A 20,881-nucleotide genomic window follows, 5' to 3' on the forward strand; every position below is an offset into this window, starting at 1 on the left:
AAAGAAATATTTACTGAGCAGAATGTTATCAGCTTTACAAAAAAAAAAAAAAAAAAAAAAAAAGAGTAATACATCTGTCCTCACCTTAGGCAAAAAACAAAAGCAAAACAAACAACAAACAAAACAAAACCAGAGCGCTTTACTGAGTGGCCCAGAATGCCACAGTAGCCTACACCCACACCTTGGCTGAGCACTGAGGAGGCTGGTAGGGTTCTTTTTCATGAGACCCCATACCACATCCCAGGAAGATAGGCTCTTAACATACCTTTCTTCTTCTTCTTGTTAAATGAGAAAAAGGTGCAAAAGAGCTTGCTACTTCGACTGATTTTAAAACACCTACTTACATCTGCTAGAGAGTCTATGGGCTGCAAAGCTCATGACTGACACAGCAGTAGGGCCCTCTCTCCCCCTGAGGTCAGCATTTTGGTGAAAGGGGTGGGAAAGGTGCCCCGAGGGCCAAAGAAAGAGGAAAGGACAAACCAGAGGAAGAGGTGTGATGGACTGCATAGCCTGATTTTTTTTTTCACCAAACGCGAGATACATAGTAGAAATGGAGCATAAGAAAGGATTCTCTTCCTTGTGCTGAGAACAGGCATCTGCCCCAACAGAGAAGAGCCATTCCTCTCAGGAGAAGAAAGGATCTTGTTTAGGGCTCTGACCTCCGCTGAAGGACAGTGTTCAGATTGGCTTCAACAAGCAAAGAGAACAAAGCGGTGCCTGAGCAGGGATCAGGGCTCCACTTACCCAGTAAGACAATGACACTCAGGGCATTAAGAGGCTGAAATCTACTGCATCAAAAATCCCCAGCTGAAGGAACGATTTTATTTATTTACTTATTTTTTTTAAAGTTTGTTTATTTACTTTGAGAGAGACAGAGCAGCCCGAGCGGGAGAGGGCACAGAGAGAGGGAGGCTCTATGCTGTCAGCACAGAGCCTGATGCGGGGCTCAAACTCACAAAACTGCAAGATCACGATCTGAGCTGAAACCAAGAGTCAGATGCTTACCTGAGTGAGCCACCCAGGAGCCCCTGAAGGAACTAATTTAGAAAAGTTACCCAAGCATGTAAGGCCAGATTTAAGTACCAATGATCTAGTCTAGTTCTGTTTGCCAGAGAGGTCGGGGAGAAGGGAGCAAGGCAGAATTCCAAAACAGTTCAGTGACAAGGCCGGGATGACCTGAATCTTAGACCAGACCCTACGTGGTGTGGTAGAGTGTGGTAGGTTCATGCGCCGGGAAACCACGTCAGGCGAACGAGTGTGCAGGGGGTGGCCAGAAGCTGGTAAAGCCCAGTGGCTGCCCGCTAAGAGCTAGAGGCAAGTATCAGGCCTCAGAGAGAAGGCCAGCCCCGTGTACCTGAAGGCCAGGAGGCTGGGCCGCTGACACTAAGCCAGCCGGCTCTAGGCCCTCCACTTTAAAGACTGGAGGGAAGGGTGTATTTATGCAGCTACGGTCAGGACTGGCTCGGGAACTGGGCCAGATGGGAGGCTGCGGGTGGGAGAGACTGCAAGACTCAACCATGAAGTGCGAGGAAAAGCAGCAGGAGAAACTGGCCAAGGCTGACCCATGAGGCCAAAGACACAAAGCGTATCCCTCGTGCCCGCCCCAAGCAAAACACACGCGCCTAGCTACCTACTTCTCTCGTCATCTTTGTATCACATATCAGAGAGCATGGGCCATATGTCAGGGGCATCTGGATGCCTTCCCGACCAGGACCCTCATCTGCAGTGTAACTGGGGGCAGGGAAGCCTCCTGAGCCCCAGTTTCCTTATCTTCAAATTGGAGGTGGTATCACTGATCCAGAGGGCAATATGACCATCAAGTGAAATAGCAGTGGGAGACGTTAAGTGCCATCTAAATATAAGGCACGGCATTCTAACTCCTTAGCTCTTTCCACTCACTTCTATGTGCAAGTGGCTGATGTGAGAGAGTCTTCCCTGGAGACAGAAGCGCATTGCAGTTATGAGCATGAGTTGAGTAATCAGACCTAGGTACAAATTTTGCCCCTGTCACTTATTAGCTGACTCTGAGGAAGTCATCTAAACTCGGAATTTTAAACTGTAAAAGTGGAGACAAGAGTGCCTTCCTCCCAGGATTCTAGTAAGACCTGAAAAAGACAAAGAGGGCTTCACCTGGTACCTGGTACATGGCAAAACCCCTAACGGGCTGTGGCTACTATCTTCGTAATTCTTCTCCAAATGCTCCAAGATGCCGGGGCAACAGGACTGGGGAACGAACACCTGACCAGTTCTCTAAAACCAGGAAAAAGGTGCCCTGGAACCCCCAGCTTTAAGCACTTACATCAATAAGGTCAGACAGGTCGTGGATATAGTACTTGAAGACAGATGCATTGGTTGCCTCCAGAGCCAGCAAGTATTCATTCCGGGCTTTAATGGCCTTCAACTTATTTTCTGTATACTTGGCTTGGCGCTGAAAAGAGAACAAAAGTTCAATTCTGCTTTTTTTTTTTTTTTAAAAGGGGAGATTGTTCTCTAAAAGATGAAAGGACAGTACATTCGAGAACCACAATTGTGCTGCTACTCCCTACGCGCTGTCTGCCTTAAATTGGGTTCTAATTCTGTTTAATGAGATTCGAGGGCATAATGTAGATCAATCCAGGAAAGGTTAATGGGGCTCCCTACTTTAGACACATGTCCCACTTTGGTTCTATCTGCAAATACCATCCTCTATCCTTGTGCCACCGTCCAGAAGAAGGTGTCACTACCTCTGCCCCTGAATACGGGACATGTGAAGCCAAACCCTAGATGTGCAGTCCCTCTCCCAGGTTTGGGAAAGGTTTGGGAAAGGTTTCTATGGTTTCTGGTGAATCTGCTACAGGTGAAGAACTAGGAGCCCTCCGCCCCGGGCCCAAGTTCTTCCAGTATCCAGAATTTCTTCCAGGGCAGACAGCAAGGACTGACTTTCGGCTGTTAGGCCCTAAAGGAACCGGAGTTACCTTGTTCTGTTCTTCACAGCACCTACTGGAAAACTCCTATTGGTCCTGACTTCCACAGTGCTCGTCCCCAGCCCCTAAGCTGCTGAAGCACACGTACCTTCTCCTTCATTTTCTCAATCTTCTTCACCGAGCTCCTCCGGACATGCTTCTCCTCGATGCGGACGTTGGATGAGGAGTCAGGGGAGCGTGGGGTCTGCCGGTCTTCCTGCTTTACCGATTTTCCAATTTGCTTCTCCTCCTGCTTCTCTGCCTCCTTTAGTTTGCTCTGAGCACTGATGCTGTCGGCATTGTACATGTGATATGTCTTCATGACCTGCAAGACACCCCCCGCCCCCACCCCCAGAGGTCAAGCCAACGGGGTCAAGTTCTGCCTTACAGACTGACAGATTCAGATTCATGTCCCACATGAAGCAATACCCTCATACCCTTAAGGGAAAAATTCTTAAGTGTTCGGTTCAGCAAACATTGTATATTAAAGACCACTCCAAAGCACAGGAAAGCAGCACTTGAACTGAGCCAATATGTCTTATTATTAAAATGACTTCGCGTCTCCCATCATCTATTATTCACTTCTATTTATTAACACTTGTAATCATTACTCCTTTATATTGGCTAAGTAATTTGTATTGCTTAGCCGTCTCACAACACCAAGCACGCAGGAAACACCACCACCACTCAGATCCCTAGAGCAAAGCCCTTTCCCTGGCTGGTTAGGAACCCTGAAGAAGGCAGCACTGCCTGTGGAGTAGTCTGCTTTTTGGACATTTCAGATACAAAATACGGAAGGAGACAGGCTCCAAAAGCTCTTTCTCCTGCTCTAGCATTCTAGGGGTCAGTCTGGTCTGCTTCGTGAAGATCGAACACCCTTTCTCACGGGAACCAGAACAGCAGCAGCAATAATAATGGCAGTTATCATTTACTGAGCGTTTAGTGTACGTTTGGCTCTGTGCTGAGTGCTACACACCCGTCTTCTCATTTCATCCTTATAGCCACCCTGTGGTCTAGAAAACAACCCTAAGAAGACTATAAACCCACACAATAATTCAGGTAAGAGCCTAAGAAGGAATAAAACCCGCATCAGGTGAAACGAGAGCTGCCACAGGAAGGAATATATAAAAGGAGAGAAATATCGTTTTCAAATTCCCCGTCGAAGCAACCGTCTGGGAGTCCAATCTCTTTTCTTAATGAGGAGGCCAGGAAGCCTAGGACCTGTGTGTGTTTCCTCCCAAACATACTTCCAGCCACAAGGTGCCCACTCTTCCCTGCTGGAGCTCTCTGTTCCCACACAGGGGCCTCTAGCTCCTATCTAGGAATTAAAGGCGCTGATTGCAACTAAGCAAGCTGAAGTTCAAGAGTGCTGACATTTTGGTGCCGTGCGATTTCCTTGAGAGGGAGAAATAGAGTGTGGTAGCTGGGTGCATATGTGTGGGGGCAGGGGGTGCAGAGTGAACAACAGAGGAGAGTATGGGTATTATATTGATAATAACCTCTAGCACTTACTTATTAGTACGTGCTGTGTGTCAGAGGCTTTATGCGTGTTTTCTCACTTAACCCTTACAACAACTCTGTGAAAGATGCGATTATTTCCACTTGTAAATATGGGGAAACCAAGGCTGAAGGAGACAAACTATCCCAGCCCAGGACACACAGCTAGTAAATGGCAGAATCAGGATTCAAACCCAGGTCTGTCAGATCACCAAGTCCACATTCTTAGCCATTAGGCCCCCGTGTCTTCCTCGGAACAGGACCAGAGCTGGATTAGTTGGGAGGAAAGGTTAAGTTCAGTCAAGGCAGGTTTACAAAGAGGAGCTGGTTTTATTAATGGCTTCATATTAGAGCAGTGGTCTCAACTGGGGGCTAATCTGGAGGCATTTTTGATTGTCACCACTTGGGAGCTTGCTACTGGCATCCAGTGGGTAGAAGCCAGGAGGCTGCTAAACACCGTAGGCACAGGACAGCCCCCACAACAAAGTTGTCTGGCCCAAAATGTCCATGGTGCCAAGGCTGAGAAACCCTGGGTTAGAAGGACCTTATGGATGTACTGATTCTTTAGGATCAGCTAGAGGTGGTGGAAAGAATAAAGAATATTGGGGCATTGACAAAATCAAAGTACATTAGAGTTTAAAGGTCTCATTTTGGATACAGAGTATCTTAAATCAGCTTCACCTTATTTTGGACCTGACATCACTTCCCATAATAAGATCAACTCTGTATATTCTCTACACAGGAGAACTGATATTTAACTGGTAGCATTAAAAGCCTTTCTAAGTAATTCAAACGGTCTTCCAGATTCCAGGCTGACTAAGAAGTGAGGAAGAGGCATCTGTTATCCTGTCTGAAGAAGGGTATTCAGGAGACCACATTTTCTTTCTTTTCATCTGAGTATGGATTCAACAGCTTGAATGAACAGTTACAAAAATGAGTGATTTTTAAGAAAGCAGTTTTCCATTTCCTGAAGATGCATGATAAATAAAGAGGAAACACTATGAATAATAATAAAAATCAATGATTTATATTGCTCCTTTCCACCAAAGAACTCTCTCTCTTTTTTAAAAGCTTATTTATTTTCAGAGAGAAAGAGAGAGACAGCACCAGGAGGGGAGAGAGAATCCCAAGCAGGCTCTGTGCTGTCAGCGTAGAGCTCAATGTGGGGCTTGAACTCAGAACCGTGAGGTAATTACCTGAGCTGAAATCAAGAGTTGGATGTTTAACTGACTGAGTCACCCAGGCGCCCCTGAAGAACTCTCTTTAAAAGAGTAAAATACTACCTCATCTAAGAAACTATGAATTCTTAAGAGTAAGCATCACTTCTTCTTTTGTGTTTTCTTCTCTTCTCCACAGTTGGGAAATACGTCATCTACACAGTAGTAGTTTTACAATCAATGTGGTTGCCCCAATGACTTAATGACACTAAATCTCTCCTTTGTGGAAATATGGAAGAAGTATAACTAGTATCTTTCAACTTAACGCAAAACTGAGGTATCCAGAGGCCAAAGCTTGAATAAGTGATGCCAAAACAATTGAAGAAATAGGGAAGTCAAGATAGGACTTGGAGAAATATATACATAGTGAGGCAAATACAAACTAGGGAAAAAACTCAGAAGTCTAAATTCTCAGTTCTATGAAGAGAATTCACTTTACTTCAAAAAAACTAAATCTTAATTCATGCCTTAACTTTAATTCATGCTTTCTCTCCAAGCCACACTAAAATCATAAAAAAGAGTTACTATTATTATTATTATTATTATTATTATTATTATTATTATTTTAGATATAAACTGAGGAAAACAAAAAGAATGAAAGCAACACATAAAAAGCAGGGAGGCAAATAGTAAATATCTACCAAACCTTAAACCAAAAGTAGGCAGAACCAAGAAGCAACCAGACTTATATCAAAGAAGCTCTAGGGAACTGGTGGCAGTGAGATGAAGGTGAAGCTAAAACAAGAGAAACTGCTGGAAGCCCAAGAATCACTGGACTATCAGATTTCAACTCCTTCCCCTCCACAGTGAAGGACTAGAGGCTTATTTTTATAGGGAATCTATGGATTGGGAACACTGGGCTCAGCTGAGGACAGGGGTACTGAACTTAAAACAGGAGGATCACTGAAAATTCTATACTGAATATTGTAATGGCCTCAGCCTCTTCATAACTCAGACCTCAGACATAGGCAGGAGGTCAGAAAAGCCTTGTCTAGGGAATCTGACCATCCAAGATAAAAGACCTAGTAATACTGGTTATCAGGGCTTCCCCAAGGACACACCTCAGTCAGATCACAAAATCCACATTCCTAGCCACTAGGCACCAGTGTCTTCCTCTGAATAGGATGAGAGCTGGATTAGTTGGGAGGAAAGGTTAAGTTTAATTAACCAGAACTTCCAACCAGCTTTTCAATGCCTTGCTTTTTCTTTAAATTTTTATTTAATTTTAGAGAGAGAGAGAGAGTATGCATGCGAATGGGGGAGTAGGGCAGAGAGGAATTGAGAGAGAGAGAGAGAGAGAGAGAAAGAGAAAGAGACAGAGAGAGAGAGAGAGAGAGAGAAAGAGAAAGAGACAGAGAGAGAGAGAGAGAGAGAGAGAGAGAGAGAGAGGAGAGAATCCCAAGCAGACTCCATGCTCAGTGTGGAGCCCGATGTGGGGCTCGATCCCATGACCCTGGGATCAGGACCTGAGCCAAAATCAACAATCGGACGCTCAACCAACTGAGCCACCCAGGTGCCCCAACACTGCCTCACTTTAAAATATGAAGGCAGCTAAAACTTACCAAACATTTAAGGAAAACATCTAATATGAAAGGCCAAGACCAAAACAAGCAATTTAGAGGGAACAGAAAGTAAGTATACAGAAGGGAAAAAGCTTCAAAAATAATCAATTATATCTCTAGAGAGATCAATGAAAAATTAAAAGACATTGTATCATGAAACAAGAACAGAATGCAGCAAAAAAGGAACATTTAGAGAACAATAAAGAGCTCTTGGCAATTAAGATTCAATTCAAATACTTTTCTAAGGAGCCGAACTTCGTGCCCTTCCTCTGGAAAGACATGCAAAAGTTATCACCTCATATTGTACTTGCTGCTTTACTTTTCTCCCTTCTATTAAAACTAAATGCCTTGAGTTCAGGGATATTTCTTATTTGTCTTTGTATCCCTAGTGCCTACTGCTGGAGACAAACAGTCAAGTAGAGTTGGGGGACTAGTAACAGACATGGCTTCAAGGGAGCAGGTGCTAAATACCAGTCTGCAGTGGCTCTGCCAGCAGACAGCTCCAGCACCAACTCAAGGAGTCATATATTCAGGGGGAGCACAGAAGCATAAAACATCTGGGGTAACAACAGCCCCTGTGTCCCAACACCTCTTCTCGCTTTCTCAGTTCTAGGGCTTACTTGACTCTTCCTACTTAGCCAATCCATGTGGCTTCAGTGCCATAGCCTCCTTCCTGTGGGCACTTGCTGAGCTTTTCCAGATACAACCAAGGCAGAGAATTCCAGAGTTCTTTGGGAAGCTGTGTGCCCCAAATTCAAAGGCATTCCTGGATCACCGGTCTGAAAATGAAAACCACTTATGCCACAGCCTATAAACTAGCCAATTCATTATGGAGGAAAAAATACATGGAAGAGAATGCTCACTAGGGTTGCTCTCTGAATGGCAGCTGTGGGAAGCAACCCCTGGCACAGAATGCCATGTCAGGGAAATCAAAGGTCCTTCAGGCAGAAAAGAGGAAGTACAGAGGGGCAGCTGGCCACTTATGGTCTGGGCCTCTTGCCCAAAGGCATCTTTATTTGGGAACACTCAGGCCCTGCCCCTTGGATCATCAAGGTTAAAAAGTACTTAAATTATAAACCTTTGGGTAATCAGTCTCCTAAAAAGAAATATTTTGGGCAATAGGGGAGATGCAAGCTAAGGAGAGTACTGAATATGGTGGGTTCCTTATATCCCTGGTTTCCTTTATTCCATGCCCACAAATAACTTCTATTGCCCACAGGGTCATTGAAACAAGAGGCCCTTTCCTGCCTTCCCAAAAAGCAAATAAGGGGAAACCTCCTTATAAGATCTCCTTTGTTCTCCTCTTAACTCCTCTGACAGACAGAGGATAGAGAACATTCAGCAAGTAGCTTCCCAAAGCCAGCATATAATAGTGCCATGTAACTACTTGATGAAACCATCGTCCCATGCAGGGTGACCAATCATCCTGGCTTACCAAGGACTTCCCTAGGTTTAGCACTCAAAGTTTCATGCCCCTGAAAACCCTTCATTCTTAGGAAAACTGGGATAGTCAGTCACCCTAATGCCATGGTGCCTGACTGGGGCCAGTCCTATACTTATCTCACCCCACAGAGGAAGAAACTCATAATTCTGTTCTCTGAACTTGCTAATGGCCTATAGAATCTGCAAACTTATTTGACCCTTAACTACTGCCTAATATTTTTGAAAGTATGACTGGAGATGTCAGTATATGAAGTATGTGGAAAGCTGGGTCATAGAGGTTGGGACATCCCCCAGGATCATATAACTAGTGGCAGATCAGGTAGAATCTGGGTTGCCTACTTCAGAAGATTCTAGTCACTAGATGAAGGTTTTTCAATCTTGGTACTATTGACATATTAGGCAAGATAATTCTTTGTTGCAGGGGGCTACCCCATGCATTATAGGATTTTAGTTGCATCATGAACTCTAGCACACCCCTACCCCAGTTGTGACAACCAAAAATGTCTACAGACATTTCCAGATGTCCCCCTGGAGAAAAAAATCACCATGCTTGCAAATCACTATACTAGACCCTTCTGGTTTCCCTCGAACTTTCCAGTGTTCTCTACTCTTTCTTCCCTTCTCACTGCTAGAGGAAAAGAACAAACTTTAATTTTGGCCTTGGCCAAATTGACAAATTAAAAGAGTGTGTACCCAGGGATAAAAGGTACAGCATAGGGAATACAATCAATGGTATTATAATAGTGTTGTATGGTGACAGATGGTAGCCATACTTGTGAGCACAGCATAACGTGTAGATTTGTTGAATCACTATGTTGTATGCCTGAAACCAACATAACATTGTATATCAACTATGCTTCAATAACAAATATAATAAAATAAAAATAAAAAGAGTGTATACCAATTCATCTCATGGCAACAGACTCCATGCCCAGCCAATTCTCAGTTTGCATGCCAGCAGGGAGATTTTAAGCTCTGCGTGGAGCAGGAAAGCACTGGCCAATGCTGGACTGCCTGAAGACCACAGTCCAAGTTGCCAGTTCAGCCCCCTCAAACCAGAGCGGCAAGTTCTCTGGTTTTCTTCCTCATTCCTGCATGAATTATGCCCTTTCCCTTATTTATTTATTTATTTATGTATTTATGTATGTATTTATTTATTTATTTATTTATTATTTTAAATGTTTATTTCTGAGAGACAGACAGAGACAGGGGCGGGGGGGGGGGGGGAGAGAGAGAGGGAGACAGGCTCCAGGCTCCGAGCTGTCAGCACAGAGCCCGACGTGGGGCTAGAACTCACAAACCGTGAGATCATGGCCTGAGCTGAAGTCGGATGCTCAACCAACTGAGCCACCCAGGTGCCCCTTCCTTATTTAAATATTTTTTAAAAATCATAGGATATTAGGAGATCTTGGACTCCGAGCAAAGCCAATGGATCCTCAGACACTGTTCTTTCACCGCTACCCCAAGTCCCACTGCAGAAGCAGCAAACTGGGTTTGAACTAGTTTGGGGTTTGTTGCTTGTTCATCCTGTGCCTCCCCAGAAAGAATAAAGAGCAGAGGCCCAAGATACTTGCAAAAAAATAAAAAGATTCATATAATGACTGAATGTGTCAAATTTTATCTTAGTGAATTCTTTGCCAGGATATGGGAGTAATAGGGTGCCTAGAAGATGCTCTAAAAATAAAGAGCAGAAGTAAAGCATTACAAAGACAACAGCGTTCAGGAAAACACATCTAGTCTGTAAATGGTTCACATCAACACGCTTCTGTTTTTATAAAGAGCTTTAACTGCACTTGAAAGAAATGAAAACTTGGGAGTTGAACCAAAGAGTACCATCTATCTGCTCTCCTTCAGAGCAGAAGGGTCACACAGCAGAATTCCAAACAAACTGAGCGTCACTGGAGACCAGTCTGATGACTACTCTATCCTATTTACTTGTTCAATAGTTGCCATGACAAAATGGCCACACCTAGGCTTTTGGATCAAGAACATGGAATTCTCTGATCCCAAATGTCTGTGATGCATGTCACCACTGCCTGTCTTCCTGTAAATTAGAAAGAAAGAAAGAAAGAAAGAAAGAAAGAAAGAAAGAGGAAGGAAAAGAAAAAGAAAAAAGGAAGGAAAAGAAAGAAAGAAAGAAAGAAAGAAAGAAAGAGAAAGAAAGAAAAGAAAAGAAAGAAAGAAAGAAAGAAAGAAAGAAAGAAAGAAAGAAAGAAAGAAAAAATGCAGTGAATAAGCAAGTAAACACAGGAAATCAATTTCACCTTCCCAACAGGATGGGGGCAACCCCAGAGACTGACAGCAAAGGCCGGGCACAGGCCAGCTGAAGAAGGGGGCCTTGAAAGGCTTTAGCTGTATAATCAAAATATTCCTTGTACGGCAACAGGAATTTCCTTGGTGTGCATATGTGTTCTAATTATATTTAACTAAACACGGCTAGGGAGAAAACCACCACCACCTTCCAGTGCATGAAGAAATGCATCAGCCACAGGCATCATGTGCCTAAAGTGCCAGTCATTTCAAAACAGATTGTATTTTCTTCTCCAAACCTGAAGCCTGCCTCTTCACTGAGGTTTGGCCTTTATAAAACCCCGGGGAGTCGGTGCAAAGCTCTCTCTGCCTGAATCGGCCCCTTAGATTGGGGGCATTTAGGCCTCTGTGCTTCCCTCTAGAGCACCCGCTCTGGTCTCAAACCCATAGATCAATGCAAGAACTGATGCAAAACCTTGCACATCAAGTCCTTTCCAACAGACACATATTAATGGTACGATGCACACTATGTTCTTTGCCATTAGGTTTGGGGTTCCTGGTTTGCTGCTAATGGGAGTCAGTTGTACTGATGAGAGGCCTTGGCTGGTCTCTGGCGATGATGCCCCCACGAAGGCAGGGTTAGTTCGCGCAGCCAAGGAGGGATCTGATTCTGAGAGTGTTGTTTTGGCTCACTCAGATTTGAAAGTAAGAGTGTGAAGAAAGAAATGGGTGGAGTCACCCCCAATGGGGACCATGCACTGCCCTCAACCTCAGCTCAGTTCTGTGGCTGATGTGACCATGGCCACAAGCTGCCAAATGCTGCTTCCCTCTGCTTGTTAAAGAGCCAGGCACCCATATGATTTACCGAGTAGAGCTCATTCAGGACCTTCATCAAATCATCTTGGAGCTGCTGGCCGACTTCTTTACTCTGCAAGGAAAGAGGAATGAAGGTTAATAGGGAAATAGAAGGAGGGTGGAGGGGGCGACAAAGGCAAGAGCAACACTGGCTCTACAACTAACACAGACTCAATTAAGGCCCATTATTTAATCCAGCAAATCAGATAACCACTCCGATCCGACCCAATTACGGTCAGATTACTCAAAGAGTTTTAATAAAATGAAATGCGCCCCTTCTATAGCCTAGCTAAGGCAATCATGTGGAGGCCAAGTGGGTAGAGGCTTTGATTTTTCGATTGGTCTCCAAAGGGCAGGCCTAAAAGCCACCTCCTAACTAGCAACTATTGTTTCTCTGAGACTTGCAGTCGAGCCTTCCTGAGAATCAAGACTTCCTGGATGCAAGTCAGATATGAAATAGGATGAGAGAGAAAGAAGCATATAAACATCCAAGGACTTCAAAGTACCTGACTAAAGACCTCCCAGCAGGAAGGGGTTATTTGTCTTATTTGATTTACTTCTACCCCAACCCCCCAGGGCAGTAGTACCCCAATAATGACTCTGGTGTGCAGATTAGCTAACGCTCCTCAATCCTGATAATGGATGTTAAGGGGTCTCCAACCGGCCAATCCTAAGTGGCAGTGGCTCTTGGGTTCTTTGCTGCTGCCATTGAGGGCTGGCATCTCACCACCCAGATGGAATAGCAGAAATAAGGAAGAATGAAGAAGCAGGAAGGAAAAAAGAGCCACGCCTTCTATACTGAGTGGTTTTTTTTTTTGGTTTTGTTTTTGGTTTTTTTTTGCCGAGCCCAAGGGAGCAGGGGCTAAAACACTGATTGGCATCACTGGGTCATGAGGGGAAGCCCTCATTTTATCTTCTGCCAGCTCTATTTCTTTCCTACAAATCAGATACCAACAGTGACCTTCTAACAAAAGGAAGAATACTACCCATGGCACCGCTCAGCTCCCGGGCAAAGAAAGGAAGAGTTCTTGCATGTCAGAAACATAGTCCTTTATGATCTTGCTTTTTCAAGATGTATGATTATAAAACCATTTTTTTCCTGATTACAAAAGGAGTATATGTATTGTAGTTAATAAGAACACTGGAAAAACAAAAAATACACACACACAAAAGAAAACTGTAGAAAACATCAAAAAAGAAAAAGTAACTTAATTCCTACCACTAAGAAATCACCCCTCTAGACTTTATTTTTCAAATCTTTTTGGTATGATTTTCGTGAAATGGGGGTTGCATTATACACACTGGAACTTAACTTATTCACTTAAATAAATGTTATAAATAGTTCCCTACGTGTTATTCTTCCAGAAAATTATAAAAGATTATATTGACGTAGCTCCTATTCTTGGACATTTACTTTGCTTATAAATTTTTATGATAAAACACACTGTATTCAGTTACTTTGTGCATAAGCTTTGCGCACACCTTTCATTATTTTCTCCTAGAAGTAACATTGCTGAGTCGAAGACTACTCATTGATGCACCAGAAGCACATGTGCATGTTGCTTCACTTTTTTCCTCTTGACAAGTTGACATGATGTCCTGTTGTGATTGGTAGTCCTTTTGATCATAATGAGCCATTTTCATTTCTCTTTAATGCTTTGCCATTTTCTACGGAGGAATTAATTATGGAATATAACATGTGTGACCTTTGTGGCGGCTACACCGGACTCATTACACCTGGCTGTGTGGAAATGGGCGGAAGGAGCCCTGAATGAGCAATCACAAGATTCCCCTACTCCTGGCTCCTCCACCATCAAGAAGATAACTTTGAACAACACGATTAATCTCTCTCTGGGCCTCTCTTTCCCTTTCCATAAAATGAAAGGCTAACACATCCTAAGGCCCTTCCTAACCTCTGCCATTCTATGATTCTTCACGATCTTTTGCCTGGCTTCTTGAGTCCACGTTAGATTCAACCATTGCCCACTTCAGGGTATGGTTGGTTGGCTTCATTCCGCACAGTAGGAGATGGTGAGCGAGTTCCCCTTCGGGACTGAGACGCTCTACAAAATGGATGGCTTCGGGCGTATCTTGCCAGTCTTAAATTTACCATTCCCAAATGTCTCTCATTCAATGCCCTCAACCACTGGAAGAAGCCACAAGAGGAAATGCCTTTCATCTAGAATCTCACATACCAGCCTCTCCTTCCCATCATGAAGGGAGCTGAGCTCCGCTGAAGCAGCAGAGATCCAAGGAGGTGAAGTGAGGCAAAATGACTCACCAACCAGCCCCAGAGTCAGCAACAAGGCCAGGAAGTGACCACGAGTATCACTTCCAAACACCCTGCCCTCTGGCCTCCAAGCCAACTCCCTTGTCAGCCACCCATCCTCCCTTACTGCCTCCTTGTGTTTAAATGGTAGAGGTTCCTGGAGAAAGCTCCCATTCCTCTACCCTGTTGCTCGCCCATGACTTAAATAACTTAGCCGCAGGAGGAGGGGGGGAGGGGAAGGGAGGAGGGGACAAAAGCATAACCAATAAAAAAGCAATTAAGCCCAGGCAGATGTTTCCTTTCGTGTACCGATTAGTTGGAAAAGGACCGACTCAACTATTATCCCTGTTTATTTGAACAGGCTGCCGAAGCGGATTCTGACTTACGGCTCCCTGTGGCTGAGGGCTGGGCTGGGAACACACGTGAAGCTAGCCCAGTCAAAGTGTCCAAGAGAGCCCCTGGCAATCAGGAACAATTCTGACACAAGTAGAGAGTCAGGAACTAGCCAGTGCTTCCCTCTCCTCTCTCGGATGCTCAAAGGCCACCCATTCTCTGTTTCGGAAACCTTCACTGTGTGCCTCTGGGGACAGCGTGGGGACAGCGTGGCCCCAGCGTGCCAGGAAGGGCTTCCGTGCTGGCCGGCCACTGTGGAAGGGTTGTAGCTGGGAAGCTACAAGGGGGCCCCACCCAAAGACAAAAGGGACATTTAATCCTGGGAACAACAAAACCTGATGAGAATGAAGTCTGCAGGGCTCTTCCGTTCCCTCCTAAAAACATGCAACGGGTTTCTAGGCAGGGAAGAAAAAGAGACTTTACAGAGCAGTCTTTGTGCCCTATCACACAGCCTGCATCTCTTTTCTTTAAAATTTCTTGGAAGAGAATGAGTCATCTAAACATTGCAGGAAACCAAATAGAAGTCGAGGGGAAAAATTACTTTGGGCAAAGTTTTTCTCTTAAATGTTTGCATAGTAATCTTTGCCTGGAAAAAAAATAAGATGCCTAAATTTAGAATAGAGATGTGGCACAGTTAACAATGCGGGTTCCATGGGATAGGAAGTGCAATGGTGTCTTAGGCGGGGATCTTTTATTTTGAAACTCACCACAACTGCGCCAGCCAGAGCGTGTTTCCCGGGGCCCCCACTCTGCCTGCTGCTGGGGTGGAGCTGATCCGGAAGGCAGTGAGATTGCTACAGCTCCTGCCAGCTGTGCATTTACAAAATGGGCAGGGAATCCTCCTTTTCCAACAGAGAACAGCACTGGATGACACAAACGAAACGCACAGCCGCATTTCCCCAAGACTGGAATCTTCCAAAGCCACCTCACTCAAAGAAAGGGGACAGCGGCAGAAATGCAAAGGAACAAGAAAGAGGCTACTCGGTCTTGGGCTGCCTGACGCTAAGGCTGGTCACTCTTCTTTGGATGGATACATCTCCTGAGCTTGGATGGCTTTGTCTGTTAGCATTTCCCAAAGAATGCACAGGATGAAAGGGCTTTCAAACTGGTCCTCATCCCGGGAGATTACCTCTTACCTTGTCTGTAGCTGTTTTGCTTAGCAAATAGTGGGGTGGGTGGGCCATTGTTTGTGGCCTATTCCATCTATTCTACACTACACCACAAAGCCGTATTATTTGACAGGCACAAAATCACCCCGTTTGTATGAAAGAAAAAAAGAGGAAGGCATGCCTCTGCCATGTGGTGAGAGCTAATTTCGGCCCCATCCCAAGGCTTAGCCTGTCAGCAGGTAGAAACAGTAGGGTCATTTAGCTCTCTGCCGATTAGCCCGTGTCAGCAGTTTTCCAAAAAAGAATCCAATTTTCAAGGGCACGTATCTCCCTTCGCCAGTGCTGGCACCCCCACCCCCAAAGATATTTCTGAGGCCAACCGTTAAAAGATCCAGTTTAAAACTGAATTTACATTCACGGGTTTCAGAGGAAAGGGACATGAACCCTATACAAAGCTCTGGCAGCAGGAGGAGTGCCACCAGATGCACAGTGACAGTTTCAGGGGCACTCGTTCGGCACTTCAAAGAGGCCAAGTTTCATGGGCTGGAGCTTCGCCTGAAATGCTATCGGTGGGGAGGACAGGGGTAAAAGGAGTGGGTGTTTGGCAGTGGGTCCGGTGGCAGGGGACGGTGGACACTGTCTGGCCTCTCCCCTACCCGCCTCAGCCCATCTAAACAAGTGGTGCCGTGTGAAGTTGTGGGCGAGGGAGGGTGGTGATCCCGGAGGTGAGAGCTCAGAAATGATGTCTAGATTTCTCCCCCGGCCGCAACACTTGTGTATATGCAGAGGGACTCTTTGTACTCGGCGTGCGCTCATTAAGATACCACGCGAGGGCTCCAGGAAGGCTGTGCTCCAGTTACGACTTAATACTCTGGGGATCCCAAGGTAGTATAAAATACAAAATATATTGAATTGCAGAACTTTTACAGAGAGGTAGGCTGGGAGCTGGCATAAGAGGGACACTTAAAGTGCTTTTGCCTTCTAAAGACAGGGTAGACCGGGATTTCAAAATGCACATTTTTAAAGTTGCAATCCAGTACATCATAGTGTGTCTACAATAAAAGTACTTATTATGCGCAGTGCACTCTGCTCATGCCTACTCTTTTCTCTTCTCTCCTTTTTTTTTTTTTTTTTTTTTACGTTAGTCATAACTCACTAAGTGCAGTTTACAACTCATTAATGAATCTTTATACACAGGTTTAAAATGACTGGGTACGCTGTAATTGTAGAATTAATAAAGAAAATAGTGGGTCAGGGACTGGAGCCCACCAACCAAGACAAGCACTAAATGACTCGCCCTCTCAAGGTGGCCGATCGGGTGTCGGGAAGCAAGTTCAATTCCTAGATCTTGGCGAGGGGGAAATGCTGGATTTCAAGGAGTGAGCAATAAAGAGTCTGTTGGCAAAATATTTAGAGAAGGCCTATTATGTGTGAAGCACTTGTGGTTTGACTGGGAATACGGCAGTATACAAAACAGTTTAAAATTTACAATCCACTGAGAAAGATGGACATTAATCTGATGTCAGATTACCATAACTATCAGAACACAATTCTTGCAGTCTCAAAGGCATTATTAGAAATGGAATTTCTTAAGCCAGTTTTCTATTCAAGATCAGTATTTTTTTTCTATCTCAGCAAAGAGGTTTCCGCACTTCAACCTAACCCCAGAGCAAGCTAGATGATCTAGCGTGCCAGAGCAGAAATCCGATTTCAAAAAAAAAAAAAAAATCTAGCTATTATACAGCATATCCCTTTTCTTTGAATTTGCCTTTCTAAGTGATAATAGATATTTCAGGTTATAATGACATTGCTTCATTATAAGTGACTCCCAAAGTGGGCACATTCCACTTTCAAAGAATCTCTTGAGCTTGTCAGCACCTGTAAAAACCAATCTCACCAGTGGCTCCTTCACTTCGAAGTGAACTGGTCTGGTTAAGCACTGCCAGTGACGAGAGTCATAACTTAGAAGAAAATGTCCAAAACCTGATAGTCTGAGACTCAATACCTGTCTCCGAATTCGCCTTCTAACACAACTGGTTTCTCAATTAGATTCTCGTTTAATTATCTGGATTACTTAGACTAAACAACAACAAAAACTAGATTACAATTTTTGAAGCACCTCTCTGTCTCCCGTGGTGCCTGGCCCACTGCTTTGTGTATAGGAGACATGAAGTAACAAGCCGTTGAATCAATTAGATCAAGTTTTAGCTTAAACGCTGTGCTTTCACATAACAACAAGAAAAAAAATATACAGTTGCCTTCTCTTCATGCAGATTATTAAAAGCGGAAACATCAGAAGTTGCCCACATATGCTCCCTCACAGTTGAGCGCAAAAAAGGTGAAATGGCTTTTCCAGGATCACACAGCTGTTTGGTATCCTGTCTAGGACCACATGCCATACTGGAAGAGGGTGAAGAAACATGCAGGCTCTGGGTGGGGCGGGATTTGAATCCTTCCACTACGTGATCGCATGACCTTGGGTAAACTACAACTGCCCCGTGCCTTAGTTTCCACATCTGCAAAACAGGGTAATAATGAGATAATCCAGGTAAAGTCCTTCAAACAGAACCTAGCACTTAGGATGCTCAAGAAAGCTCTTCTTATATTAGAATCCAGTCCTCTTAACACAGACTTGAGCGGTCTTTCTACCACCCTGTGCTCCTTATGTGTCCTCGGAACACATTAATGATCATGATGTGTGGAACTGGGAAGGTCCCGGAAGCTAATCCCCAGGCAGGGATGCAGCTAAATCTCTCAGATGGAAGAGCTCTAGCAACATACAGGGAAGAAGAATCTTTGCTTTTCCTTATGCCTGCTGCCGCACCATCTATTCTCCGTGGTGTCAGTAAGAACCAAGGTAACAATGACTCTGAGAAATATGCAGTTTTCCTGAGAAGGGAACAAAGAGGTGTTGAGCCAAAAGGAGGAAATTGGGGGAGGGGGGGGAGGGGGGTAGAGAGGTGGTATAGAAGGAAAATAAGGAGGATAGAATTACTTTTTATCCCTTCAGGAAGATTAAAGAGAAAAAATCCTTCTCAACTGTGCAACTGGGACTTCGTTCAATTGGGGTCATAAATTAAATGTCGGGACGTAGGAGCCCCCTACCGCCTGGGTCAGCAAAGTCAAAGACTGCCCATTACCAAGTTCTGGTTCAATGAAATCCAGGGGCTTTCTCCTCCAGGGCACTTGTTTCTGAAAGCCATTTCCTTAAGGTTTTTCCAGAAGTTCTGCAATGTCTGACTAGTCAGACTTAATAACCACAGTAATGCTAGTGGCCCTGGGAGAAAATCCATTCCTTGGCATGACCGTGAACTCTGCAGATTCAGTTCCTACCTTCCACGGATGCTCGCTCTGCTCTGTTGCAAGTAACCATAACCTCTTGCCATGGAAACACCTAATTCAGATAAGACTGACTCCCACTGGACTGGGGCAGAGCCATGGGATGGGGCTGGGGGCCAGGAAGAGGCTGGAGGCCCTCTGCTCTCCCAAGATCTCAGATGGCACAGACTAAAACACAGTCCTGTAACAACTTGAATGTTCCCCTATGGCTGTTTCTATCTCTTACAATGACCGATTATAATACTAAGAAAATAAGCTGAAGGCAACATCCTTTAAAAGGAAAGAGACAACTAAGTCTGAGGCTTCATTTCTTAAATCACCACTGTGAGCCTTTTCTTGGCAAATTTCCATCTTTAACTCTTCTGGATAATGATTTTAGCAGAAGTGTAATAATTGTCTTCAGGCTCTGATCTCTAGTGCCAAAGCATTTCTTGAGGTCATATCGAAGATCTCCCAGGCAGGACACTAAAGTCATAGAAATGGTGTCTAGGTAACTGTGGTGCCCTGGGTAGGCCAGGACACAGGGGACAAAAGACACAAAGGCAAACAGGCAACATGAGAGCACAAATCTCTCAGCAACTGTAAAATGAACGCGGGAGAAAAAACAATCAATGGCTTGGAACTGGGCAAGAAGCAGCGGTGGGGGGTGGTGGTGGGGGGGAGCCAGAATGATAAGGTGCTTGCAAGCATATGCCCTCCCACAATAAGGAATTCCAGGAGCTGGGGGATGGGAAGAATGCCTGTGTGGCTCCCAGATGGCTGGGAAAAGGTTGGGAGAACAGGAGTTAATAGAGCTCATTTGAAAGTTGGCAGCGTGAACACCGAGAGGAGGGCGGCCTGGTAGGAAGTAAAAGAGTCAGCAGCACCCGTACAGGAAATGCCTGGGGCACTGGGAAAATCGCTGATTAAATGCTTTAAGAAAGGGGAACCCAGAGGCAAAGTCAATTCGTTGAAGGATCTGTGTAGTTTTAGTACTTTGGAGATGCCATAGAATCCCACTGTTGAGAGAGAAGAACCTCCAGGGGGTTCATTTAAGGGAGAGACCATTTTCTCGACACTGCAGGTGCCAGAGCTGTACCCGAGGGTTGCATTAAATCAACTCTAGGAGACTAAGTAGAGCTCCCTATTGGCACAGCGTTAGAATGCATTTCCTTGGGGCTGGGTGCAGGCCTGGACTGGCCAACTTTCTTCGGACACTGAGGTGGTGTGCAAACTCTTGTCTCTGTCAGCACTCAGTCCACGTTGCCACTCCCATCAGGCATGTTCCGCAGACAGTTAAAAAAAACCCTATACCCTTGGAGGAGGGCACCTCCCCTCTCGCCAGTACCTCATTCCTGATGAAAAATCACTGAATTGTGAGAAGGAAAATGTCCAGAGTTTGAAATTGGCAATTTCCAATCTCCAGCTCTGATTTTTCGCCTAAGTGCTTCGATTTTTCCTCTTTGATTCAGACTTTATAAAATGTTCCAGGTACACTTGAGAAGCATGTGTATCTGTCTGCAGTTAGGCACAGTGCCCATATAGGTCACTCAGGCAAAGTGTGCTAGCTGTTTTTTCAAATCTCTGTATCTTTACTTAATTTATTTTGGTCTAATTGGTTAATCATTCATCAAGACAGGTGAACTAAATCTCCCACTGGGATTGATGATTTATCTGTTCCTTCTTTTCATTCTGTTCATTTTTGACTTATATATTTTAAGATTATGTTATTAAGTATATACCGTTTCCTGGTGAAAATGTCTACCATTATCTCTAATAATACTTTCCGAATTAAAATCCACTTGGTCTGATTTTAGGAGGGCTCTCTTTTCCCATCATTCTGCTTTAAATTTTTCTATAACCTTATACTTAAGGCATGTGTCTTCTCTTATAAGCAACATATAATTCAGTTTTGCTCAAAATCTCTTTGACGATCTTTTAATTTTACACGAGTCAATTTACCTTTACAATTAACTGATGTGTTTAAATCCACCAACTGGCTATATGCTATTTGTTCCACCTATCT

The 20,881-nt window shown here is 44.4% G+C and overlaps 1 protein-coding gene across 8 annotated transcripts in view; it reads right to left on the reverse strand.

Moving 5' to 3' along the window:
• Nucleotides 1-20,881, reverse strand: part of SRGAP2 (SLIT-ROBO Rho GTPase activating protein 2) — a 233,764-nt gene that overhangs the window by 67,002 nt on the left and 145,881 nt on the right. For all 8 annotated transcript variants that reach the window (XM_019433816.2, XM_019433801.2, XM_019433809.2 and 5 more), the window contains exons 5-7: nucleotides 11,777-11,839; nucleotides 3,052-3,267; nucleotides 2,300-2,428 (exon numbers count right to left, since the gene is read on the reverse strand). In XM_019433816.2, the coding sequence (XP_019289361.1) occupies nucleotides 2,300-2,428; nucleotides 3,052-3,267; nucleotides 11,777-11,839 (408 nt within the window). The remainder of the gene's footprint in view (nucleotides 1-2,299; nucleotides 2,429-3,051; nucleotides 3,268-11,776; nucleotides 11,840-20,881) is intronic.

The sequence above is a fragment of the Panthera pardus genome, unplaced genomic scaffold, assembly GCF_024362965.1.
Source record: "Panthera pardus isolate Hobbes unplaced genomic scaffold, ASM2436296v1 HiC_scaffold_21, whole genome shotgun sequence".
In the NCBI taxonomy this organism is placed as follows: domain Eukaryota; kingdom Metazoa; phylum Chordata; class Mammalia; order Carnivora; family Felidae; genus Panthera; species Panthera pardus.